At 43.6% G+C, this 27,510-nt stretch overlaps 1 protein-coding gene across 1 annotated transcript in view; it reads right to left on the bottom strand.

Annotated features, from left to right (window-relative positions):
• The window catches only part of CRYBG3 (crystallin beta-gamma domain containing 3), a 95,061-nt gene extending 81,679 nt beyond the window's left edge, over positions 1–13,382 (bottom strand). The window contains exon 1 of the mRNA XM_029081995.2: positions 13,055–13,382. Coding sequence (XP_028937828.1) covers positions 13,055–13,224 — 170 coding nt within the window. The 5' untranslated portion in view covers positions 13,225–13,382. The remainder of the gene's footprint in view (positions 1–13,054) is intronic.
• Positions 13,383–27,510: the final 14,128 nt, after the last annotated feature.

Below are 27,510 nucleotides of genomic sequence, written 5' to 3'. Positions count from 1 at the left end.
TCACTAATTAACTGAAAAGCCTAGAAAAGTTGGTGGGGGGGAGGGTTTCCAAGTTTCCAGCAGTCACTTGGTACAAAGAGAACTTAAATATCAAGCCAACTAGGTGGGAAAATGTATTCTCGATATCTGGAAACTGGGTGTGGTGTTGACAAGAGGCATGAAAACAAGACTGTAAAATGAAAACTTAGTGCTCAGCCTCAACTCCACCAGGAAATCCAAGGCAAGGATGGGGCTCCCAGTGTCCATAAAGCAATATTCAAAAACATGATTGTAGGAAATGGATGGCTGCTTGATTACCTTTATGTAAGGATTAGCATGAGAGTTGCTGGAGATGGGGAAAATAGGCCCTAGCCAGGAAACCACAAAAGCCACTAAGACCATGATAAATGAACCCAGAGGGCGGCCAAGAAAGAGACTTGTCCCAATTGTGTGGTTGGGAAATGACTCCAGCAGGGACTGGGCTCTTGGCAGACAGCAGAGATGCGTGTCCACTGATTTTCTGAAGATTAAACAAATGATAATGAGACAATTTCCCTAATGTCTCAATAGGGAAGTCCCAAATGATAAACTTGTAGTCTGCACACCCAGATTTCCTAAGTGGAATGCAGGGTGCTGAAGAGATGAATTAGCTTCAATAAACCCAAGGCCTCAAGGGACTGTTTTGATTCCAGATCCACTGCTTTGTCTCGATTTAAAGCAAAGGTCGTCTGGTATGAAACAACAGCCTCACACCAGAACAGACAGCACTATCATCTGGGCTAAAGATGTGGCTGGCATCTGCACAGCCCCATCAGGAAAGGTGATAATGTAGCCACGGGAATTAATGAGCACCAATAAATCAGGAAGTGCCCATTACACAGGAGCACACTCAAGTGATAAATCAAGAGCCCAGCTCTGCCCACAGACAACAGTTTGCAAAAGGTCTTCGATGCAGCAAATGGACATCACCGCACCGCACCCAAGATAGGACAGAGGAACAAACATTGCTTACAAAGAAAGCAGCAAGAAAACAGTAAGGCCTAGTGGAAAGAGCATGGGTCTGGGAGTCAGAGGACGTGGGTTCCAATCCCAGCTCTGCCGTGTTTCTGCTGTGTGACCTTGGGCAAGTCACTTTGCTTCCCTGGACCTCATCTGTAAAATGGGGATCAAGACTGTGAGCTTGTATCTACTTCAGCACTTAGAACACTACTTGGCTTATAGTAAGAGCTTAAATACCATTATTATTTTTATTACTATTACGAATAAAACTGTACTTAAACTGACTTGGCAACTATGCAATTTAATAAGCTGTAGCAGTGGTATTAAGTACTTACTCTACCAAACTTCTGTGCTTAGTGCTTTGGTGCATACAATTTTATCAGATGGTACAAAGACAGAAGCTTTGAATAAAGTAGGTTTCATAATAAACGGCCTTTTCAACATACAACTTGAAGTCCACAAGGCCATTAGCTTGTAACTTGAAAAAATGAGTTGGGATGACATGCTCTATGACATGCTCTGCCCAAACTGGACAGAACTTGGCAAGAGGCAGCCTAAGAAATCCAAGAGTTTACGGTTGTGAAACATTTGGATGACCATACTACATTTCCTCCTTTTCACCATTCCTGGCAAAATCCTCATTAGTTGTTTTACTCTTAGTCGTCTAATAAGTTTTTCTATCTCCACACTGCCAGTTGGATAGATACAATTCACAGAACAACTGGGAAGGACTGAGGAGAGAGGGGACACTTGTACGACCAAAGTCATAAGAGACAAAGTGGGCCTCTTTCTCCCATGACAAGCCATCTCTGAACCTGTGGGGAGAGAGGGGCAGGGAGGGGGATGACCAGCTCTCTCCCCTCCCTGTAGGCCCCGCACAGGTCTGATTGTTTCTCCCATGACAAGCCATCTCTGAATCTGTGGGGAGAGAGGGGCAGGGAGGGGGATGACCAGCTTTGTCCCCTCCCTGTAGGCCCCGCACAGGTCTGCCTTCTTCAGAAAATCTCAGCCTAGGAAGCAACTACCTGTGCTACTGCAGAAATTCCCAAAAACCCACTGTTAGATATGCTGAGATGTCAGACAGCAGCAGATCGGCAGTGCTGCATATACTGACTAGAGCTCCGCTACAAACTCTTGAGCACAGCCTTGCCCCAACCCTAGCTATCCCCTCACTGCTGGGTAGGTGGGCACTTTTTGGAAGAGAGCACATTCTCTTCTTTTTACTTATCCCCAAAGGCATCTCTCCTCGAATGTAAAAGACTCCAATGTCAACTCCCTATTGAGTGCAGAGCACTGAATGCAATGATTCCGTACAATAATGAACTTTGTTCACTGTCATCATGGAGTTTACAGTCTAGCTGGAAAGATGGACACTATAATAATTTATAGACAGGAGGAAGAAGGGAAAGGTGGAGTACGTACCTGAGTTATGTACATATACCACTAAAAAATAAATGGTATTTTTTAAGTGCTTACTATTTGCCAGGCACTGCACTAAACTGTGGGGTGGATACAAGCAATCGGGTTGGACACAGACTCCTGTCCCATATGGGCTCACAGTCTCAAGCCACATTTTCCAGTTGAGGTAACGAAGGCACAGAGAAGTTAACTGATTTGCCCAAGGTCACACAGCAGACAAGTGGCAGAGTCGGCATTAGAACCCATGACCTTCTGACTCCCAGGGTCATGCTCTATCCACTATACCATGCTGCAGATTACAGGAGGTTGGATATAGATAATAATGTTGGTATCTGTTAAGCGCTTACTATGTGCCAAGCACTGTTCTAAGCGCTGGGGTAGGTTTAAAGTAATCAGGTTGTCCCACATGGGGCTCACAGTCTGAGTGCTTAAATGGCTCAGATGTTTTAAAGTGACAGCTGGGTGAGATGAAGATTACAAGTTAATCGAGGAGGACCTCCTGGAAGAGATATGACTTCAGGAAGGGTTTGAAGATGAGAAGAGCCATGGTTTGTTGGATGTAAAAGGGGGAGGGTGCAAAAGTGCAGGTGTGCAGGTAGGGACACTGTGGGAAAAGGAAAAGTAGGAAAACAATCTCCCCCTAGACAAAGGACAGAATCAGTCTCCAGAAGAGACAAAAGAAGCAGCAGAGTACCTAGTGGATAGAACATGGGCCTGGGAGTCAGAAGGACCTGGGTTCTAAATATCAGTTCTGCCATTTATCTGCTGTGTGACCTTGGAAAAGTCACACTTAACTTCTCTGGGCCTGCTTCCTCATCTGTAAAATGGGGAGTAAGACTGTGAGCCTTTTGTAGGACAGGGACTGTGAACGACCTGCAATGCTTGTATCTATCCCAGCACTTAGTACAGTGCCTGGCATATAAGTGCTTAACAATTACTATAAAAAAAGAGGAGTCACAGAGATGAAAGCAGTGTAGTGTTTAGAGTACAGGAAGCATTTAGCTGATAAGAACTCCTCTAAGAATGTGTAAAGCAAGTTTCATGATAAAATGTTATCTACCAGCAAATTGGAAAATCTAACTGCTTGTGGATTTTGTTGGGAAAACTACTTTATCTGTTGACCCTGACATTTCATTCTCTCCACATAAAAGGAATAATTATCTCTTTATCTTTATTCTACTTTGTCCATCTAAGTAATACACCCATCTTGAGTTCCACAAGGAAAAGAAAAATCCTGACTGAAGTAAATCAAAGCTAATTTATTTGATAGACACTCTTCTAATGGTGATAAAGAACAGATAAGGAAGATTTTTAGAATTAAACCTAAAAATCTGCAAGAAGGTATTACATCATCTTCTCAAAAAGCATTTTATTTACACATTAATGTACAATCAAACCAAATTTAATGGAATTATATTGCTTGCTCCAGAATACTGAAATCCTAGATTTCAGGAATGGATTTAGGAAGGCCCCAACCTAAAGGGATAATTACTTTTCTTAAAGGTTTTCAGGTCTCCATAGCTTTCCTCATGCCAGTATTTCATCCCCTCAAATGTCTGGTTATCCTTCCTTATACCCTAAGTTCCCCCTGCTTAAGCTCAAACTGCAGAAGACTTGGAAAATTGAACAATATTCTCCCTTTAAAAATCTCATATGCCTTTGAAGAGAATCTTCTCTACCTTAGATTGAAAACCTCAATTCCTTTAATCTTTTCTCCTGGGACTGGGTTTCCTTAGCTCTACTTGTTTTTGTTGCTATTCTCTGAATAGGCTTCAGTTCTGCTACATCCTCTTGAAAATATGGTGACCAGTGTATACAATACTCCAAAAAAAGCCATCCCATAGATGCCACCACTGCACAGGGTAGCAGAAGGGTCCCTTCCCAACTCCTGCAGGTCACACTGCCATCTACAAGTCACAATGCTGACTCAATGTTCCATCCGGAATTGTTTTCTGATGTCCTTAGCCTGCCTGTGCCTTTGCCTTTTTTTTTACCCCAAAGTATGTTTGTCCCTAATGAAGTTCATCCTGTTTTAGTGGGAATGTTTTTTGCACGTCATTTTGAATGCTGAGTATATGGACCCAATCTCAGTGAAGAGAGGCAATAAATGTCTGACAAAGTATAGGTAAATCAAAGAATCCTTCCCCAGAATTACAGAACGCCTTTAGAAATGAGGAATCTGCAGCAAGTAGGAGGAAGGGATGGGGGAAAAAAAGTCCAAATCCCACTAAAAAAGTGATAACATTTTAAAAAGGGAAAGCAAAATTTAGTAAGGGGGCCTACTTAGGCTATTTAGAATGCTTCCAGAGTCAATATTCGAGGCACCAACAAAGCCAAGGAGGAAACCTTCTTGTATAGATTTCAAAGGATTTTACCTGAAAAAGGAACACAAACTAGCTTGCCCTTGGATGATCCTTGTTTTGAAATTTCAGCAAACTGACTGCAAGGTAGGGAATAAAAATCAAAATCAATCGGATTTATTGAGTGCTTACTGTGAAGAGTAATAATGATATTTGTTAAGCGCTTACTATGTGCCAAGCACTGATCTAAGCGCTGGGGTAGATACAAGGTAATCAGGTTGTCCAACTCACAACTGGGGCTCACAGTCTCAATTCCCAATTTACAGATGAGGTAATTTAGGAACAGGGAAGTTAAGTGACTTGCCCAGAGTCACACAGCTGACAAGTGGCAGAGCCAGGATTAGAACCCATGAATGATCTTTGACTCCCAAGCCCGTGCTCTTTCCACTCAACTATGCTGCTTCTCAGTGCTTCTTAGTACTGTACTAAGCACTTGGGAGAATGCAATATAACAGAATTGGTAGCTTTTTCCTTGTCCACAACAAACTTACAGTCTACAGATAGTAATCCAAGAAGCAAACATCTGACTAAGGAGAAGGACCTTGTTAGGCCCCAAAGGCCTTGTGGGAAGGAGAGAGAGTAAAGTGGCCTAATTCCCAAATTTTGCAGATGCTTCTAAGCCCGTCTAGGCAAAGAAATATCTTTGGAAGGACTTAAAATGGATAGACAATTGAAGGCAATGCAATGATAAGAATGATGCCCGGAGCATCTGGGAGATTACAGAGAGGGAGCTAACAAGCAATCAAAAACAGAATGCCCTGAGTCCCAAGGGAGTACAGGGACCATTTGGGTCTCAGCTGAAAGCTAGGCTGTCACACGCCAGGATTAAGCCATCCTCTTCTGTCTCCCCTCACTTGCCTAAGATCAGAGGCTGGCTTGCCTACTCCATCTCTATCTGTTTTAAAGAAGCTAAATTTCCTTTGGGACAGACAAGAGCAAGGTGGGCAAAAACGCCCTTTCATTCCCAAGCCCAGTAAATGGCCCAGCTGCAAGCAATCATTCCCTTGTTCCTTCTAAAAGACCTGCCTGTCCTAAAAGAGCAGGGAAGTGGGTAGGCTGGACTGCCTCCTTAGCATAAGGAGTCGGAAGAGCTTGGTGAGGCAGGGAGTAGCTGTCTCCATACCACCCTGTGCAGGCCTCCTGACACTTTTTCCTTCTGCTGAAAGGAGAGGATTTCTCTGCTTACAGCCAAGGTCTTCAAAAGGGTGATCTGAGGGACAACAATGCTGCTGCCCTGCCTCAGGCTGTGTTCAAAGGGCCATGGGAGGAAGGAAGAAGTAGACACTCTGCCAGTCCAGAATGTCTTCTAGTGTGTGTGTGTGGTGGCAGTGTGCAGTGTGTGTGTGTTTCGGGTGGGGTGAGGAGGCGTGGGAGGGTTGGGAAGAAGGAACTCCTGAAGGTCTCCAGGCACATCTCCCAAAGGTCACAGCAATAGCACTAACTGCATCATGGAGGTAGAGGGAATATTGTTTTGTGTGTAATTCTTGTAAAGCTGCATTGGACACATAGGGAGCATTTCAGCTTTGACAAGGTGAAAGCTGTTAGAACCCAAAAAGCAGAAAAAGGGACTCCAGCCAACCCTAGGGTGGACTGGAAAAAAAGCTGGCAAAAATCAGCTTCTAGCCTTACAGATTTTGAAGACAGATAAGGATGTGGGTCAAATGCTGGTCATACAAAAATTAGGTGCTTATAAGTGCTGGGGTAGAGATGCTACAATTAGATTAGACACAGTCCCTGTCCCACACAGGGCTCACAGTCTATGAGGATGGGAGGGAGAACACCATTTTAAACAGATGAGGAAACTATGGTACAGAAGGGAAGTGACTTGCTCAAGGACCCTCAGCAGGCATGTGACGGAGCCAGGATTAGAACCCAAGTCTCTTGATTCCTTTTTCCTGTGTTTGGTCCTCCAGGCCAGGTTACTTCTCAACAACTGTATGTTTTGCGGGGGGCGGGGATTGGAAGTTGGATGTAGACAATCAATTGTATTTGTTGAGTGCTTACTGTGTGCAGAGCACTGTACTAAGTGCTTGGGAGAGTACAATATAGCCCCCTGTGGAGAAGTTGAATGAGAAGACACTGCCGCAGGACCTTACTTCAATTCTAATCAGAATCCTCCTCCAGGCACTGCCTGGACATGCCTGCTGACAGGTTTTCCCTTACCCATCATGGCCATTACTGCTGTTTCTGAAGACTACCCCATGTGCTTTTTTCTGGGTCTTGGACTCTGCATTATCCATCACCTTCATGCCAAGCCCTTCGCAAGGTCAGGCAGACTCTGGTTGGAAGCAGAGGCATGGAAAGGTTAACAATGCCATTATGCCTGCACATCCAAGTTTTGGAACTTTCTATGCAAAGTACCTGCATATAAGACATCAGAAGTCAGCTTCTAACCAAAATTGTGTTAATGCAATCACCCCTCACCCTGGTCCTCTGACATCTTGTTACTCTTTTGGTGTGCCCCTAAACAAAGGAATACTGATTTTAGCTTCAACTTTTACACACTTCCACGACATCACTGGATTGACTCCGGAATAGGATGAAAAATTGGAAGAGAAAACCAAACCAAAAAAAAAAGAGGGCTGTCTCAAAAAGACATCCTTCTATATTTTGATAGTATATTAAGTTACCCATCACAGTCCACAGAAGTTCACAGACCCAAATGACAAGAGCCAAAGCTTTATGGTAAAAAAAATTACTGAAAACTTACACTTGCTTAAACTATACTAGAGCACAAGGTTGCATGTTAATGATATGCAACTAAGATGATAAAGCTTACTTAGTTTGGCAGGGCCTAGGAATCCAAACTGGAGTCAGTCACAAACTATCTTGGTTACACATACACCACTACCCTATACTAGCCAGTTTATTCATGCACTCCCTCAAAATTTGAGTATTCTTCTCATCTGAATGTACTGAGATTACACAACCCCCTGATTTGTCCCTCTGACAGATTTCTTTATTTACATTAACATCAACAATAAATACTTAGTCAACTCTTGGTTACTTCTATCAACAGGATGGAGAAATAGTGCAGTGAATATAAAACGTGGAGGGGGCTTAGGTTGCAACTAGACATGAGAGAAGCAGAGATCCAGGGCTTCAAACTGTGGGTATTACAGTGGGGAAAAAGGCAGAGTCACAGCTGGAGCAAACTTCAAAATCAGTTGCACACCATCCACCTGTAGATCCTTGAGTGACAATCAAATTTGTGTACGTTCCCGTTTGGCCTTGTTCAAAGGTTTTCTGCCACCTCAGAAGCATAATAATATCTCCAAAGGCACTTCCCTCTCCCTCAATCAAAATCCTTCCAACCCCAAAATCCTCCTTAGAAGACTTCCACCTGGATTTGGGTCACAACCAGCTAGACCTGCCTCCCTGGTTTTGGCCCAATCCAAAGGCTTATGAGACAGTTTAGTTCTGAGCCTCATTCCCTCCACAGAGTTCAGGTCATGCTGGTTCCCTGGGCTTCTAAAACCATGACACAGAACCTGTGGCAAGTTGGACCCAAACTAGGGTCCTTGGGCCTGGAATAACCAATCTGTGTCAATCAATAGTATTAATTCAGCATAATGCTAGGTACATGGGGGAGTACAAAAGAATTAATAGACATGGTCCCTACTCTCAAGGATCTTATCATCTAGCAGGGGAGACTGACGCACAAAAAACCCCCCAAAAATTAAATTGAAAATACCACATATATAACTAAGTGCTAAGGTGGGATGGGTGGGTAGAGGAGAGAGGGGTCCCGGTCCAGATCTGATGTAAATCTCCTACTTCAACTTGTGACCATGAGTAAAAAGACAGCCCAATGTCATTCAGCTTCCTGGCTAAGCACCAGGCCCCACTTGGGTCCTGGGCTGTGGAACAGGAATGCTGACAAACCAGACCCAACCCATCACAACCTTCCAGGGGAAAGATGTTCTGGCATAGGGATTCCTGAAAGCACAAAGCAGACACTTTTCTGCTTAGATTCTGGGAATCTGCTGGGCTTGGGGGGTGAGGGGAAACAGAAGTTCCATCCATCTTTTCTTCCTCCCCTGATGCAAGGCAGTGTTTATGGGTGGAAAAACGGAGGGTCTTTGGCATAGATCTGTTTCCCTAGCCCCACCTTCCAACACCCTGCCTCAGCACAAAGTGTCCCAAACTATCAGGCTCAAAGAAATATTTCATTTGAAAGTCTTGGCCGGATGTATGTTTTTGGTATCACGCGGAAAAACGAAAACTCACAACAAATTTGGCACATCTGGTATAGCAAATTGTCTTAAAAAACAGGAGCAAGTGAAAAGGTTGATGTTGACGGTGGAAGCAAACCCATCAGCATATACTGTTTGTCATAAAGGTTGTCATTTTCGACTGTGAATTGGAATTTTCCTTGCTTACATTCTCGTCTACTTCTTTTCAATTGACATTTCTTAATTTGACCTGGACACACTGCAGGAAATGAGTCTGCCTCAAAGAAATACTCTTTTTTCTAACTCAAATTCTAGATCTCATTTTTGATATAGCCCCAGCAATAACAGCAAAAGAACCTTAAAGTACATCGCATTCAGCGGGTAAGATGTCTTTATGTGTTACATAAATTTTGGGCAAGAAAAAAACCAATGGCACGACTCCCAAGTAAACTACGTTTACTGTGCACAATTAAGTTAGTTTATGAGGAAGGCTGTCAGTGGAAAAACTGAAATCCCAAACTCCAGAAGTCCAAATCATTCAATTATCCAAAGACTGGGAAAATGTGGTTCGCTCAGGATGGATGGCAAACAGCCCAAGCTCTATTTCAACCCAGGCAACATTAAGTGTTCTCAGCTAAGAAACACTGAGGGAGAGAGGAGGCCTGAAAAACTTCATGCCCCCAAGGGCTTTTCATGCTCCCTTCTCAACAAGAATTCTGTAGGCAAGACCTAAAATGATCCCCCATATTATAAGCTCGAAGATAGGGATCATTTCTATCAGGTCTACTGCATTCTGATGAGTGGTTAGTACAGTGCTCTACACACAGTAAGGACTCAAATACCAACAACCGATGGATCCTTTTTTAAAGTTTTCAGTTCGTTCCGTGTGCTCAGTGAGTGTGCTTTCTTCTGCCTAACTGGTTTGAATGATTCCAAACAACTTCACTCTGAAAACAGTAGAAATGGAGTCACTGTGAAAATTCTTAAGTTCCTTTTACCCCCAGCAACTCATTAAAGGGATTGGATGGGTAGGAATGGCTGACTGGAGGAGATCTCCTTGGGTAATTCTGCATTCCTCCCTGCTACTAGTTTGACAACCCACTATTGCTGATATGACTTCATGCCCACCAATTTAACAGCCAGAAAGAAGAGATCAGAAAAGCACAATCCTGCAATGGCTCATGCTGTTAGAAAAGCTTAGTACCTTTCGAGAGTGAGGGAAATGGAGGAAGAGAGAGAAGGGGAGATAGAGACACACCTTTACAAGAAATATATAATAGGTCCAGAATTTTCAAGTTGATATTGAGCATGTGGAAAGAAAATGTTCAATGTTAAAAGACATTTAATAGGCGGGCCACTAAAAAAATGCAGCAAGTTCTCAAATGCAGCAAGTTCTCAAATGCAGCAAGTCTTTCAGACCCATCCAGACCAAGTCCAAAATGACCCTCATACAATGAAGATGCACACTTTGCATCTCTCCAAAATACTTATATGCCTTGCAGACTAGGCTCTACACCTGGTCAGCACTCAAACTGACCACCAGAGTTTTTTTAATGCACAAATCTTCTGAAGCTAAGGTTCTGAAGTTTCCAAGCATTTTCCATTTTGACCCATTCTCTAAATCTGAAATCCACAATCGTCTCCATATCCCTTTCTAACTTTGTTGCCTCAATCCTCTTTTTAGATCCTTAAGGATTTTTTGCTTTTCCATCACTTACCCACTCTTCAAATTTACCTTCCTGAGGTACTTCACATGGTGTAAATGGAAAATGAGGGCCTAGTCCCAGATTAGCTCTAGGGCCTTTTTATTTTGAAACAGTGAGACTACAGTAACAAAAGTCAGAAGGTTAATCCCAGAAATGTTATACAATATACAAACCTGTCTGAAGTTCATTTACAGAGCCAACACAAGATCTACTAGCTCACTGGCATCAGGGGTATTACAAAAAGTCAAAAGGAAATAAATAACTTCCCTTTTAAATATTCAGGTCAGGGAAGGTAATTAAAAATCAGCAAAAAAGAGGTGAAGAGAAAGAGAAAGAAGTCAGCAGACAGGTTTCAGAACATAAGTAACATGCATTTGGAGGTATGATAGCTCAGACACATCAGTTTTAAAAGATTAAGGGAACAACCTGCTTAGGTCACATACATTTCTCTGCAATCCCAATCTCTAGCCCTAAATTCTTCCTTGTTAGGAAAATGGAAGAAAAATAACCAACTTTCACTTAGAAAAATTATTCACATCTGCTCTATCATTACTCCTGAATTCTATTTTTTTCCAGAAACGCAACTACTACAAATTCACTTTAAAGGCCTTCCATTTAAATGGCTGTCATTCAGTATCAACAGATTTGATTATTGCTAAGTATAGGTGCAGTACCTGCCAAGCCATATTAAAAGATGAAAGCATAAACAGGTACGTTTGCTTGCACTGGACTGAAGGAAAGATGTTATTAAATTGGACTTCAAGAACTTTGAAGAAGTCACCCACTGAATAAAAGTACATTTTCACTAGGTCCTCACTCCAGGGCCAGATACTGTAACCATAGTTTGAGGATCCCCTAATCATAAACAAGCAGGCCCTTTCTCCCAGGAGTTCAAAGCGCTTTGTCAGGCAGCCTTGATACTAAGAAGCTGATTCAGGGAGGATCCTTCAGGTTTAACCAGAGGAACAACAGAAACTCAAACAGTTGGCGGAGAGTCTGTCGTCAATTGGCTCCGGACTCCTAAATCCCCACCCTGAAATACTAACTTCTGTCCTTGGGTAATTGTTGACTTGGGGATGCCTTTGCCTTTGAGGAGTTGGTAGAAATTATTTCAGTGTTGCTCAGTAGAACTCCTTAGCTTCCCATCAATTTTACGGTCAAAATCAATGATAATTACTGAGCCCTGACTTTTTTCAGGGCACTGTATTAAAAGCTTCAGAGGGTTGGCAGGGAATGTGTCTGTTATATTGTTGCGCTGTACTCTCCCAGGCGTTTAGTAGTGCTCTGCACACAGTAAGTGGTCAATAAATACGACTGATTATAACACACCTTATAACACACATAAACTTTTTTCCAGCATCGCCTTCCGTTCGGCAGATCAGGGTTGGAATGGGAGTAATGCCAATGTCACCTAGTGGAAGGTGTTCAGGCAGGGAGGTCAGAAAACCCAGAAAATTTCCACCCCTGGCCTGGCCAAGCAAGCCATTTAGCTTCTTTGTAGGAGTGATCACATTTACTAAAGTAGCATTGTGGCTTAGTGGCAAGAGCCCGGGTTTGGAAATCAGGGGACGTGGATTCTATTCCCGGTTCCTCCACGTGCCTGCTGTGTGACACGGGGCAAGCCGCATCATTTCTCTGTGCCTCAGTTACCTCCTTTGTAAAAGGGGATTAAGAGTGTGAGCCCCACGAGGGACAACCTGATTCATTCAATCGTATTTGGTGAGCGCTTACTGCGTGCAGAGCACCGTACTAAGTGCTTGGAGTGTACAATTCGGCAACAGACGGACACAATCCCTGCCCTACAACGATTATCTTGTATCTATCTCAGCGCTCGGCGCAGTGCTTGGCCCATACTAAGCGCTTAAGCTTACTATAAGCATACCGTCATCCTTATTAAAGTACTTACTGCGTGCAGCTCACTGTACTACGCCACGGGGACCGAGCTCGCAGGTGGAAATGAGGTATGATCCCTCCTCCCCGAAGGGGAGCTGCACGTGGAACTGTCTGCTCTGATGCGCTCGCTCTGATACCCGAGCGCTCAGTACAGGGTTGGGCACACACTGATCGCTGAACAAAGACCGCTGTTATTGTGAATATTATGGTTATCGTTCCGATCATGGGGGGGGTGGGCAGGAGGAAGGGGAGCAAGGCAGGGAGAGGAGGTTGGGGGGGGCGAGGGCTGGCGCTGCAGGGGGAGCGACGGTTTCGGGCGAGCCCGGGGGCACGTGGAGGGCGGAGGGAGGGTGGGGTGGGCCAGGCGGGCCCCGCAAAGTCGCCGCGGCCCGGGAAGCGACAGCCACCGGTCCCCAAGCCCCTCCACCCCACCCCCCCCGCCCCGGGATGGGCCGCGTCGGGCAGACAAGCGGTCCCCGGTAGCCCCGGCGCGGGCCGGTCCTGGCCCCCCCCGGCCCCCTACCTGGGCGTGTCCCGGCTGGTCCCTGCCTCGTCCTCCTCCCGGTGATCGCCGCCCTCCTCCTCTGCGTCCGGCTCCTCCTCCGGCTCCTCCTTGTCCCGCGAAGGGGTCCGGGTAAAGAAGCGGGAGAAGCTCTGCCAGGAGGCGCCGCCTCTCCTCCGGCCGCCGGACATGGCTCCGGGGGTGCCGGGGGGTCCCGGGGGTGCGGGCGGTTGTGTCGGGGAGAAGGAGGGTGGGAGCGCCGCTGCTCCTCCGCCCGGCTGGGCGGGCCTGGCTGGGTGGGCTAACGCCGGCCCCCGCTCCTCCTCCTCCTGCCACCCAGGCGGGCCGGGCACGGACTCCCCGTGCCCGGCCGGAGAGGGGACGGTTTGGGCCCAGCCTCCTCCTCCTCTTCCTCCGGGCAGTCCCGGGAGCGTTGGCACCGCCCCCGGGAGGAGCCGAGCTCCGCCCCGCCCCCGGGAGCCCGCCCCGCCCCGCCTTGGCCGATGGAGGGCCTGGGTTCCAATCCCGCGCTGCCCCTGCTCTACTCAGCGGGTTTACCCAGCCCTTACTGCCTGCGGGGCACTGGACCAAGCGCTGGCAACGTAGATTAGTCTGTAAGCCCGTCAAAGGGCAGAGACTGTCTCTATCTGTTACCGATTTGTCCATTCCAAGCGCTTAGTACAGTGCTCTGCACATAGTAAGCGCTCAATAAATATTATTCAATGAATTGAATGAATGAACGTACCGTTCAGCAACAAGGAGGGACAGTCCCTGCCCGCACCGGGCCGACGGTTCATTCATTCAACTGTATTTACTGAGCCCTTACTATGTGCAGAGCACTGTACTAAGCGCTGAGAAAGTATTTTTCAGCAATAGAGACAATCCCTGCCTACACAGGGTTTACAGTCTAGACCGGGGGAGACAGACATCAAAACAAGTCAACAGGCATAAGTCACTTCACTTCTCTGAGCCTCAATTCCATCACCTGGAAAATGGGGATTAAGGTGGGGATCCCCACGTGGGACAACCTGCTGACCTTGTATCTACTCCAGTGCTTAGAAAAGTCCTCAGAACGTAGTAAGGGCTTAATAAATACCACCATCATCATCGTCATCATCATCAGGGCACTGATGCCAGAGCAGCCAGGTCCAGAGGGCAGCACTGCAGTTTGAAAAACCCCAGGGCCACATTTGGGAGTCACTGGGGTGCAAATCAGACTGTCCCCTATCCACTCTCCATCCTTTAGCAGGGTGGGAGTCTCTAGTATAGCCTTAGGGAGTCTACACGAACGTGCAACTGCAACAAACCTAATGCCAGATTTGATACGCAGAAAATTTAAAGAGCAAGGCTCCCGGGCATTTCCATTTCCAGAGCTGGAGGTTCACATGTTTGACATGCAACCCTATTCCACCCAAGGATGCTAGCTGGTCCTTAAAGCTGAGAAGCTGAATAGAGTCTTTCTCCAAGACCACTAAAATTAATTTTCCATGTGAATCAGGCTTAGTACTATCGCTAGGTCAAAGGCCATTGTGCCTGTCTAGTTTAAAGGCTTTTCTGTTCAGGAAATCTTTAGGTGAGGTGAGGTGGTTGGGATAGGCAGAAGAAAATTTAAAATACTGAATATTTAAGAGAGGGTTCACGAATAATCACCTCTCCGGGATATGGTCACAATTTCTTCTCTATCTTCACCAGAATCAGAGACCTCCTTGACAAGTACGGGGATACATGAAGATGATCATATTTTAGGTCATTTGATTGTAGGCCACATCTGCATTAGATAAATAATAATGATATTAATCTAAGTATAATTATTCCCATCCCCCTGGCAGCCTAGATTAGTTGACTATATTTTATTGGTCTTAACAGCTAATAAATAGTTTCTAAATGATAATGTTTCCCGGGCTGTTGAGAAAACAGAACCAAATAAAAACTTAAGACACTGGCATGTAAAATAACCCTAATAACAGTTACTGAATCAATCCATATTTACTTAACTGCTTAACTGTGGGCAGAACACTGTATTGACTCCAGATTCTAATGTCACAGCAAGGAAGCATTAACTTCTAACCTTGAACACTGATCCCCCATGTGGCTACATGTGGCACTTTTGAATCCATATTGAATAAAGTACAAATTTTTCAGGTTAAAAACCTTTCTATATTTGCCTGTGTGAATAGCATTTGAGTGGCTTGTCCCATTTTTTAAAATTGGGTCAAATTCAGGTTTCAAATATTTCTAGTATAACTTGTAAAAGTTGGTATTTCTTTGGTAATATCACTTGTATTTCCAAATGACAAAACTGGCTAGACCTCTTGAAACAAGTGGCAAATTTAATATTAGGTACTATATTTCAGCACCAAACCAAATCTTAATAAAATCAAAATCTTGATTGTGAGGAGAAAGCTATTTTGGAAAAAAAAATCAATCATATTAGGATGACACACACAAGAGAAGAGCAAGAATTAGCCATGGGTGTCACTGATCCAAGAAAAGTCCAGATCCTTTACAGAAAGAGAATAGAATACTCAACTCCCCCACCCCTGTCAAAACAATAATGACAGTGTAACAACGGCCAACCAACTATAACATCGCAAAACATAAACTGTTTCTATAGTCAACAGAGGAATCATCCATCACACAAATGCTCTAAATTGAGGATTATGATCATGACAAAATTAGGATAAATTTGGAAAGGGGATGATACTTTGACAGTAAAAATGCTACAGAAAACTTTTAACTTTAATATAATCATATTTTTCTGGGGTTTTTTCAATTTTAACCTTAAAATTATTATTTTGGAGTAGAAATTGGGTAAATCCACAATTCACTTTTGAATGTGAGCACAATTTCTGCCTCTGTCAGCACTGTAAATATTATCAATCACAGAAATGCATCCCACACACTGTCCTGCTCTAACAATACATGTGTGCACTGGTGTTTTTATTTTTATTTCTACCGGTTAATTATGTAAGTGCACAGTGATCCTATTTAGAAAAGAGTAGTTTTTGGTGAGTCTGATATTAACTGGACTATCAGAATTCCTGGATCCTTACCCTAAACACTGGGATCTTTAGCTATGTCCTGTCACTGTAAAGCATAAACACCCATACTTCCTGAGGGGAAAAGAGAATTTATTTATTTCATCATTATAGTTAATAGTATAAACCAGAGGTACACCAGGGCTCGGAAACATCTATATGCTTTGAATGCAGAGTCCACACATAGGCAAATTTATGCCTTTGCCCCAGGGGCCAGGCATAAATACCTTGTGGCAGGTGGCACGGGCCTATCAAGACAGCTGTCAACCTCAAGGCCAGCAAAAACCCATAAAAGCCAAGCAGATGGACAGGGACTCTTTCCTGGCTGCCTCCCACTTTGAGAGCTGTGCATGGACAGAATGAGGTAATGTCACACTGCCCAGGGCAGCAAAAAGCCATTACTAGACAGTGATGCTCCAAGAGCAAAGGAGTAGAAGCTGAATTAGCTTTGGTTCCTTAGCTGAAACATTAACAGCTACCACCAAAGGAGAAAGGCCAAAAAAAAAAAAGTAAACATTCCATTCTGATTATCCTTTTCCATTCTGATTATCATGACTGGAATACATGGGGATACCCCTTCTGCTTTGCTGCTTCAGCAAGAGCAGATGGTGGAATTGTTAAGTAATTGGGCATTCTGACTTTAACTGGACTAAGAAAAGTCTTATCAAGTTGTGTGCCTGTTTCTGTTTGCAGAACAGTGGAAAATGAGATTTTTTTGGCGGCTCATCTTTGAACACTAAATTTAGTAGCACCATTCTGACCATAATTACTGTGACGATTTTTCTTTCCCAAATTCATTTTCAAGGCAGTTTAAGTGAAGGAAAATCTTTTGTTACTTTGGAAGATCTCACTTACCTAATTATTATAGTGTTTGGTAAGTGAATTCTGTACTTAGCACCAAAGCATTTGTATTTTCAAAGGTTGGCAAAAAAGAAACCTTTCTTTTTGCCAAAGTGCTTATTAGAGGGAAAGCATCTCAAAATAATTTCCGGGATCAACCTAGTGTTTACTCTTGCTTACATGTCTGAAATGCCCAGTACTACAACATGTACAATATTAATTTTATTACTGGGTGGTTCATGATGCATTCCACAGACATTGACTCAAAATAGAAAACAAAATCATAATCACATCATAAACTGTATGTATTTCTTCCTTTTCTCTGTACCCCAAGAGTTATATCTGGCTATTTCATAAACTGGAATAAAGTAGATCGAAAATCTATGCCAATCAATATTTTGAAATTCATTCACTCTTTGTGAAATAGGTACCTACAAATAGATGGTCTGGAGTTCCAATTTATGGGTAAAAGACATTTACAGGGCTTTGTGAGTCAAAGCTTGGGAGCAAAATAAAAGTTGGTTTACTGAACCCGTTTTCCTTCTCTTCCATGTGTAAGTTTTACAGCATCTAGCGTCCAAGCAATCCTTCTGTGTCCTCTCAATGTGAACACTCTGTTCCCAGAATGATTTGTTGTGAGTGGTTTTAGAGAGAGACACATGGGCAGCTGCTATTGTTAACAAATGCTTTGGTGCTGAGAGAAAAGGCAGCTGGAAATGGTAAACATTATTAAGATGACCAATGGTTCTATGCAGCTATTGAAAGATTTAACCCAGTTTCTGAAAACAGAATTAACACTGTTTCCCTCATACTACTGTGAATGACGATCAGCCTACATGCCTTACAAAAATTGCACAGAAATCCATTCTTCTTGCTCGAATATGATGGGGCAGGGGAGAGGAGGAGGGGGTATGACCTTCAATAACAGGATGACAAAGGTAGTCACCAATTTCTATTCAAAAACCTATAAAAAATGGGCAGACCCCCTCTTGCCCAGAATGTTGAACCAAGGGATGACACTTACTAATAAATTCTTTCAGTGACTGTCAAATATGAAAACAAAGGAGGCAAAGCCTCTTATTCTGGGATGAAAATATGCACATACATACACTTTCCCTCTCTCCCCTCACTTTATTCCACATTCTTCTCTCTAGAAAGCCACCAAGGAGAAAAGACACTACTCCTTAAAACACCCTTGACACTTTGGAATTGCAAATGTATTACTTCGGTTATGGCAGCTCTTCAATTGTCACTACAAAACTCATTTAATTCTCTTTAACAAGAACTATAGAAAATGTATTAAAAACAAAATCAGTTTTAATCAACCTATTTTCTCCTCTCCTTCCCCAGAAGTAAAATGCATGAAGCTAAATCCTTTCTTACTCATCCAACAGAGTGTGCTAATCATTGTGGTTAAACTACTATTCACAATGCTGCACTTATTGTTAGTCCAAGAAGCAGTCCGCTAAATGTGTTCGGACATTTCGCTGCTCTTTTAAGTCTTTCACTCTGGGAGAGAAACGTCATACCACTGGGCTTCATCTTACCAGATTCAAAATGGGAATATTATTTTTTCTCCCTCACATAATTTTGTATATGTTTAACAAAAGGCAGGATTCCCTAGGTCTCTGGGAAAAAAACAGCAAAGAGCCTCAAATCTTAACTATGCTTTCACACATTTTTCTACTATTCTTGGATTTGAAAATTACAATTACATTTCTAGGAAGAATGGAATCTTAGTAGTGCTAGTGAAAGCACCTTGCTTTGAGAACCAGAGAAGAGTGGGTCTGTCTTAGGTTTAAGGCTGTGGATTCTACATAACAATCAAAGGACAAGGGTGCCCATGTTTTTCTTGAAACTCTAATAAATCCGCCACTGTATGTTAAGACAACTCACCAATTACTATCAAAATGTTTTCTTAGCTTCTATCTCGAGACCCAACTGTAGAAGGCTAAAAGCTGTCTTCATCTTTTCCTTGTTTTATTTCACCTCTGAAGAATCACAGCCTACTGTTAAGTTGTGTGTAGAACTATGTCTAGAGGTGTACTTGGAGTCAATTAGACTGGAACAAATTGCTTTCCTAAGAACTTCAGCAGAGCATGATTTTACCTAAACCAGCAGGAGTGCAAATTCCATGTCCTTCTGCTTCAACAGAAACAATCCCAGTAAGTCACCAGGCAACAAGCCTCACATCAATAGGCAAGCACACCAGAGACAACAGCATACTTACTAACCCCCTTACCTTAAAAGTGGCCAAATGTCCTCTGTGGAGAAGACAATTTGAGTCGGATGCTGTTGCTATCATTTTTAATCTTCTCCCATCTCTTCTAGTGTGTCCCTAACTGACAGCCCCTTTCAAGTTTTAGACCTTTGACCTAGAGGTAAAACCTGGCCCCTGCTAAACTATTCTTTAGTTATGAAAGGTGAGGGCACCAAAACAACTCAGGAAAGGAGTTAGGTCATTTAACATGCCCTTAGGGCAGGTACCTTTTAGCCCCCATCCTCTGGCCTTCCAAATAGAGAGATAATTGTGATTCTACTTCAAGATGGTCAAAAACCTGAGAGGGTCATCCTATCTGCCGTGATGAAGACTTTAGACCTGCCCCTGCCCTACATTTCTGATGAAATACCACTCTTCACTGTCATATCATCACATAATACTAAAAATAGGTTTTTCAATGACCACAGGATTTCCAAGTGCTGATGCGGATGTCCAGGCACCAGGGTTCCTGACTGAGGCAGGTGGTCTACTGGAAGGGGGCATTGCCAGCCAGGGGTCGGCTCCTTCTGTGAAAGAGACTTTTGGGCAGAAGAGGTCCACCTCGAGGCCTGTTCTGCCTGGATCTTTTTTTTTTATTCTCCTCTGCCCAGTCCCCTTCTTTGAGAGTCATTCCAGGAGACGTTTACAAAAATGACCTGGAAGTTGTGCAGTCATAACACTCACATAACTGTGGACTGACCAGGAAAGGAGGACAAGGTTCTGGAAACATAGGAGTATTTGCCTGAAACAAGGAGGGAAGGAACCTCCAAACTCACATCACCATTTTACGACTTACAAGGCAATTACTTCTCAAGGTACTATGAAAATGACTCTGGGGATCCAGCTCCTAGACCTTTCTGCATTCCTCAGAGCTGCATAATTGCAGTACAAAAAGGAAATGAGGGAGGAGTACCCGCTGCACCAATCACAATGTGGTCTATAGAAAGCTCCCTGCCACCGTCAGCTAACAAGGTGGGTGGTGCCTGGGCAGGTTGGACCAGCACAACAGGCTGGAAGATACACAACATTGATGAAACAGCTCAGCTAGGGCAATAAACCAAAGGTACTGTGAGTCAAATGTCTTGGCAGCAGGCTCAACTTCCTGTGAATATCCTCCCTTTGGCCTATTATCTCAAATGCTCCTGAAAATCAACTGTGCTAAGACATCAATACATTAGACTTACCTAATGGTGAGAGCCGAAAGGCTACCCGAGGCTCATCTTGGCTTCTGGAAGTTGCTCTGTAGGGATGGACCAGCTTTGGACGTAGTTGCTCAGATGAATGCTCTACTAAGCCCATATCTGTAGGAATTCTCAAACCCTCCAGGACCAATGGGTAAAGGGTTTTCCAGCCCAAGACTATCTCTACACAAAAGATAAGTGTTAGAGAAAGAATTCACTGAGGCATCTATGAGGGTACATTAGTTTCTTAAGTCGGGAACTGTTTTCTGCCTACAAAACCTTTCCTCAGAATACCAGTTTTGTTCCGTACTACTAGTTTTTCCTTTTTAATTTTTCATTTCCATACCAAAAGTGCATAAGAGACTTCATTTGCCAAGTTCCATACAGCTAAAGAAATGATCATTCAAAAATCAAAGGCAAAAGTCTCAAAAAGCAAAAGCAAAGTCTAGCGACAAAGCCTGGAGATTCTGGTAAGTGGAAGAATGGGAAAAATATGGCAGACACATGGAGGAAGGAGGGAGTAAATTCCCCATTTCATCTTCTGCTCAGAGGCCCATTCTGTCATCCCTCTGCCACCCACAGCACATTTCCCCACTCGAGCATGTGTTCTTTTTTTATGGTATTTGTTAGTAATAATAATAATGTTGGTATTTGTTAAGCACTTACTATGTGCAGAGCACTGTTCTAAGTGCTGGGGGAGATACAGGGTAATCAGGTTGTCCCACGTGAGGCTCAGTTAATCCCCATTTTACAGATGAGGTAACTGAGGCACAGAGAAGTTAAGTGACTTGCCCACAGTCACACAGCTGACAAGTGGCAGAGCTGGGATTCGAACTCATGACCTCTGACTCCCAAGCCCATGCTCTTTTCACTGAGCCAAGCTGCCTCTCTATGTGCCAGGAACTGTACTAAATTCTGGGATAGATACAAGATAATCAGGTTGGATACAGTTGATGACTCACATGGGCCCGGATATTCTTAATCCCCCATTTTATGGATGAGGTAAGTGAGGCACAGAGAAGTGAAGTGACTTGTGCAAAGTCACAGAGCAGACAAGTGGTGAAGTCAGGATTAGAGACTCGATCCCCTGTCTCCCAGGACTGTGCTCTTTCCCCTAGGCCACGCTGCTTCTCTTAACTACTTGTGAAGCAGTCTTAGTATTCTGCTTCATGATTTTTAGGTTTCTTGTTAGACAAGTGTCCACTAAATAAAGATTCAGGGAAATTATATTCACCCTCCGGCATGCATCAATTTCTGTAAAACAGTCTGTACGGCTGAATGGAAAATACACACATACTTGAAAAAACTCTTACCAGTCTTGCTGGTAATTCAATCTTTCATGAAGCGTAGAATTTCCATTTAAATGGAAACTATAAATATGAACCTATAGTTCTCTGTTTCTCTTACTAAAAATCACTGTACCATTAGCCTCTCTCTGCTATTTAATTCTTTGAGTTTCCTGGTGTGCTAACAGCTCTTGTGTAATTCACATGGCATAAAATCCTACTAAGCCAGGATGATTTACATTATTTATGCTCTCCATTCACACTGCTTCTCATGCGACTACATTATACCCACCATTCACATATAAATCATCTTGATTCTTCTGCCAAGTGTTGTCCTACTTGGATATTGCTTCTGTGTTCAATCCTTCCTTTGGTCTCCACGCTTGCCTGGGTTTTGTTATTCTGTTCTATATCATTTTCTTGTCTGCCTCAACTTAAAATATCTTTGAACTCGACCAGTCTTGCACTTCAGTCGCTTAGCCATGAGATCAAACCAGTGTCCTCTCCCATTCTTCTCTAAAGAAATGAGAGAAGCAACGTGACCAAAAGGAAAGAACAGTGGCCTGGGAGGTAGGGGACCTGGGTTCTAATCTCAGCTATGCTTTCTGGCTGCTGGGTAACCTTGAGCAATCACAACTTCTCTGTGCCTCAGTTTCCTCATCTGAAAATGGAGGATTAAAGACCAGTTCTCCTTTTCCCTTGGACTGTGAGTCCAGTGTGGGAAAGGGACGGTGTTCAACCTGATTAACCCAGGATTTGGTATAGTGGTTGGCTCAGAGTAAAATGCTTAAAAAAATCACAGTTAACATTATTATTACAATTGCTCCTTTATTGCTGCAGTTCTTTCCCTGGAAGCTAGTATCTTGACATAAGTCAGGGATGAGCAGACACTGGATCAGGCTGTTTTGGGTCCATGCTCAGGGATGCAGGGTGGACTTGACAGATGCCTTGGCTCAGCCCAGGTCCCTGGAGTCCCAGGGAAGGGAAAGTACAGGTAACTAAAATTACAGTGGGGCTCCCATACAGAAGGGCCTGCAATTGGCTTCAGATTAACACATTCCACCTACTCTCTTTAGAAATGGAAAAGACCAAAAGAAGTGGCTGAATGCTGATTCTTTTTAAGAGCCAGTTTCAATGCAGCAATGCTTTCTTTTAGAAGCATTTGATCAATGCCAAGGCCTTTCTAGTTTGGAATGAGTCATTTTTCCACCGCTCCACTGCGAGTTAAAGGACTGAGGCAAGCGTTCACTCTAAGGCAGAGTGAGATTGGACTCGCTCAGACACAAAGGAGAAAAAAATCCTTTGGTGGTAAGCCTTCTCAAGTGTTGAGAATGCAGTGCAGTTTCAAAATGCACTGCTCCTTTTCCTCCTACTCTTTACTTAGAAAGGACTTTTGCCCAGAGAGCTGTGGCCTCCATATCATTTAAACTTCCTATTCTGCTGATACACATATTGAAAGCAAAGGAAACATACCAACAATACCTAGCTGGGAGGAAATAATCTTAGCCACAGAGGAAAAGGGAAAGCTTCCTGTTCAAGGAGAATATGGAATATGCTAATATTGTTTCAGGAGCTTTAAGACCACAAAATGCAACCCTCAGAGCTGAACACTAAACTTCTCAGGCATCCTAAGTCTATTTAGGATAGATGCATGGAAGGTGTAATCTCAAACTTAATGGTTATCACATTTATAATTTATGTTTAACTTCATTTGTGAAGTTTCTTTACAAGAATATATTGGAGTATCCTCTACCTCTGCTTCTGCACATCCACATCTTCACCAAATAGAGAAGCAGCGTGGCTCAGTGGAAAGAGCACGGGCTTTGAAGTCAGGGCTCATGAGTTCGAATCCCAGCTCTGCCACTTGTCGGCTGTGTGACTGTGGGCAAGTCACTTAACTTCTCTGTGCCTCAGTTCCCTCATCTGTAAAATGGGGATTAAGACTGTGAGCCCCACGTGGGACAACCTGATTCCCCTGTGTCTACCCCAGCGCTTAGAACAGTGCTCGGCACATAGTAAGCGCTTAACAAATACCAACATTATTATTATTATTAAATAGAGTAGGCCTTTACCTTTTATTACTATTATATTTGTGAAGCGCTTGCTATGTGATAATCACTGTTCTAAGTGCTGGGGTAGACACAAGTTAATCAGGATGGACACAGTTCCTGTCCCACATGGGGCTCACAGTGTAAATAGGAGGGGCAACAGGGTATCGCCAAGATCCGCCCTTTCCTCTCCACCCAAACGGCTACCTTACTATTACGGGCTCTCGTTATATCCCGGCTAGACTACTGTGTCAGCCTTCTCTCTGACCTCCCTTCCTCCTCTCTCGCCCCGCTCCGGTCTATTCTTCACTCCGCTGCCCGGCTCATCTTCCTGCAGAAACGATCTGGGCATGTCACTCCCCTTCTTAAACAACTCCAGTGGTTGCCTATCGACCTCCGCTCCAAACAAAAACTCCTCACTCTAGGCTTCAAGGCTCTCCATCACCTTGCCCCTTCCTACCTCTCCTCCCTTCTCTCTTTCTACCGCCCACCCCGCACGCTCCGCTCCTCTGCCGCCCACCTCCTCACCGTCCCTCGGTCTCGCCTATCCCGCCGTCGACCCCTGGGTCATGTCCTCCCGCGGTCCTGGAACGCCCTCCCTCCTCACCTCCGCCAAACTGATTCTCTTTCCCTCTTCAAAACCTTACTTAAAAATCACCTCCTCCAAGAGGCCTTCCCAGATTGAGCTCCTCTTCCCCCTCTACTCCCTCTGCCATCCCCCCTTTACCTCTCCGCAGCTAAAGCCTCATTTTCCCCTTTTCCCTCTGCTCCTCCACCTCTCCCTTCCCATCCCCACAGCACTGTACTCGTCCGCTCAACTGTATATATTTTCGTTACCCTATTTATTTTGTTAATGAATTGTACATCGCCTTGATTCTATTTAGTTGCCATTGTTTTTACGAGATGTTCTTCCCCTTGACGCTGTTTAGTGCCATTGTTCTTGTCTGTCCGTCTCCCCCGATTAGACTGTAAGCCCGTCAAACGGCAGGGACTGTCTCTATCTGTTGCCGACCTGTTCATCCCAAGCGCTTAGTACAGTGCTCTGCACATAGTAAGCGCTCAATAAATACTATTGAATGAATGAATGAATGTAATCCCTATTTTACAGTTAAGAAAACTGAGGCAAAAGAGAAGTTAAGTGACTTGCCAAATGTCACACAGCAGGAAATTGGCAGAGTCTGGATTAGAACACAGGTCCTCTGACTCCCAGAGCTGTGTTCTTTCCACTAGACCTAGCTGTCTACCTGTTCCCTACAAAACTGCAAATCCCAATAATTTAGTTTCTCAATGCCCTTCCTTTCAGTTCCCTATAGGCTAGGCTCAGAGGGCCATATGCTTCTAGGGGAAAGGAGACATAACGCCGGAGGTGAACACTGAAAGATGTACTTTCAAATAAACCTATTAAAAATGGAGGATGTTTAACATGAGAACAAATACATGGTGCAGTTCTTAGCCATACTTACAGCTCTTGCTAAGCTACCAGAATTCTTAGTTCCAGCAGAAGAGAAAAGGAATGGAATTGGGAGGCTCCTAAATATATACTGTGGAAATTTAGCTCCACATACTCTTTCTGAAAACACCAGTTTCAATTTCTGAGCCCTATTTCTGCCTCACCGAGGCCAACTCAGTGACAAGTATTCAGCTAAAACAAGTATTGGTGATCACAATCTCTTCTGCAATCTTTTTCAAGTGATGGAGAGAAATGGGTGAACCTCATTCAACCTGCAAACCACTGAGATTTCACAAACCAACACTTCAAGATTTCCTTTCTCTTACACAGAAAATTTACTTTACATATATTAAAAATCCTTACCAATCAATCAACTTATTTGATGGCATCCCAGATTCTGGAACTTCTGTCTTGTTTAGAATAAATCCATCTGTTCCCTGCAGATAAAATTAACATTAAAAAAGGGTGTCAGTCAGTCAGTCAACTGTATTAATTGAACACTTACTGTGTGCAGAGCACTGTACTAAGTGCTTGGGAGAGAAAAATATAACAGACACATTCCATACTCATAATGAGCACAGAGTCTAGGAGGGAGTCAGTCATTAACATAAATAAAATAAAATTACAGATATGCACATAAGTGCTGGTTGGGGCTGGGAGGGGGGTGGTGAGTAAAGGTAGCAAGGAGGTGGATCAAGTAATCAAAGGAGGGTAGGATAAGTGCTTAGATTAATTTGGTAGCAATGTGAATGGAGAGGAAAGAGATTTTAGCAATGTGAAGGCTGAACAGACAGGATTTAGTGATGGTTGAATCTGTGGGTTGAATGAGAAAGGAGTCAAGGTTAACACCAAGATAATGGGCTTGTGAGAGAGGAAGGATGGTGGTGCTGTCTACAGTAATGGGAAAGGGAGGATTTGGGTGGGAAGATAAGGAGTGAAAATAAGTTGCATGTCAGCCATAGGAAAATTCCCAAGAAGTCTTTCTCCAAAGAAGATCAAGAGTCAAGGGGTGTCCTTGGAAAACATAACCTGAACTTCCTTACCAGGAGGAAGGTTTGTTGAGCCACCGGGATCAATGTGTCATTTGAAGATTGTTGTGAAGTTTCCAGAGCATCTACAATGGAGATCATTAATAAAAAGCTATTCCAAGCAGATTCTTTACCACACCTATCAACATCCAAGGTAATGTGAAATGTGGAAAGAGACACATATATCATGTGTATCATCCATAAGGTCAATGGTGTTTGGGGAAATGAGAATGTTAATTGAACAGGTTGATGAAGCTTGAGTTACCTACAACTTCATAAAGTTGCATCTTCAGGGACAAAGAAAACCTCAAGCACATAAACTGAAGTGGCTGGAATGAGAAACTGGTCTTAGCCTACAAGGAGTGAGAATACTCTTGGAGAGGGCAGTACCATTTCAGGGGTGAGTTTTTACAGTCTAGTATTTTTTAAGAAAATATTTAATGGGGAGCTCAGTGAGGGCAAAGGCATGTCACTGTTTCTGTTGTACGCTCCCAAGTGTTTGGTATAGGGCTTTGCACACAGTAGGTGCTTAATAAACACGACTGATTATCTCAAAAAAGGGAAATATTTAGCTATTTGCCCTGTTAACATACACCATTCTCTATTGTAATGCCAAATTCTAAACGCTTGAATGTAAGCTATGAGCATAAACATTACAATTCAATGAAATACTGTAAATACGCTCTACCCTCAGTGAGTGTAATATTTCTACTTTGTCAAATTAATCTGCATTCAGTGGAAAAATTCCTACTAAGTGAGATAATAAGAATTAGGCCTATGCTATAAAACTGGGACTCAGAACCTGTCAGCACAATCACTGTAATTCCAGCATCAGAAAAATATTTATGAATCACCCATTTGCAATTGAAGCTATTTTCACCCTGACACAGCTAGGTTGTGTAGGACATGAGGAGAGTGAATGGCAGCAAGATTTTCAAAAGGCTGCTGAACTGTGACCTGAAATTGAGTCACCAAAAGCCAGGGTAGAGGGAAATATTTTAAGGCCACAGTGAAATAAGGCTTCAGACAATGCCCCAGAAAGATCAGCATGGTGTACTGTAAATAAGGGTGCGGCTCTTCTTGAGCAAAAGTTTTAGAGGCGAAGTGACAACAGTGCCAGGAGCTATAAACATCAAACATGACAATCCAACAAAGACCAAATGTTTTTGCCGACATGCTCCTCTCTGACTCAGTAGGGCACAGATGTGTTCATTAACCTCAATGTGCACTGTTGCTCTTGGAGCTGCAGTGTTCTGGGAAGTGGGCTAATGCATCTACAGCTGGACAGAGCCCACCTGGATTTTACCCACCTGATCTGGGGCAAGGGCTAGGGCAATGGCCACAAG

The sequence above is a fragment of the Ornithorhynchus anatinus genome, chromosome 17 (genome assembly GCF_004115215.2).
Source record: "Ornithorhynchus anatinus isolate Pmale09 chromosome 17, mOrnAna1.pri.v4, whole genome shotgun sequence".
Lineage (NCBI taxonomy): Eukaryota > Metazoa > Chordata > Mammalia > Monotremata > Ornithorhynchidae > Ornithorhynchus > Ornithorhynchus anatinus.
This window is presented reverse-complemented; position numbering and strand designations above follow the sequence as displayed.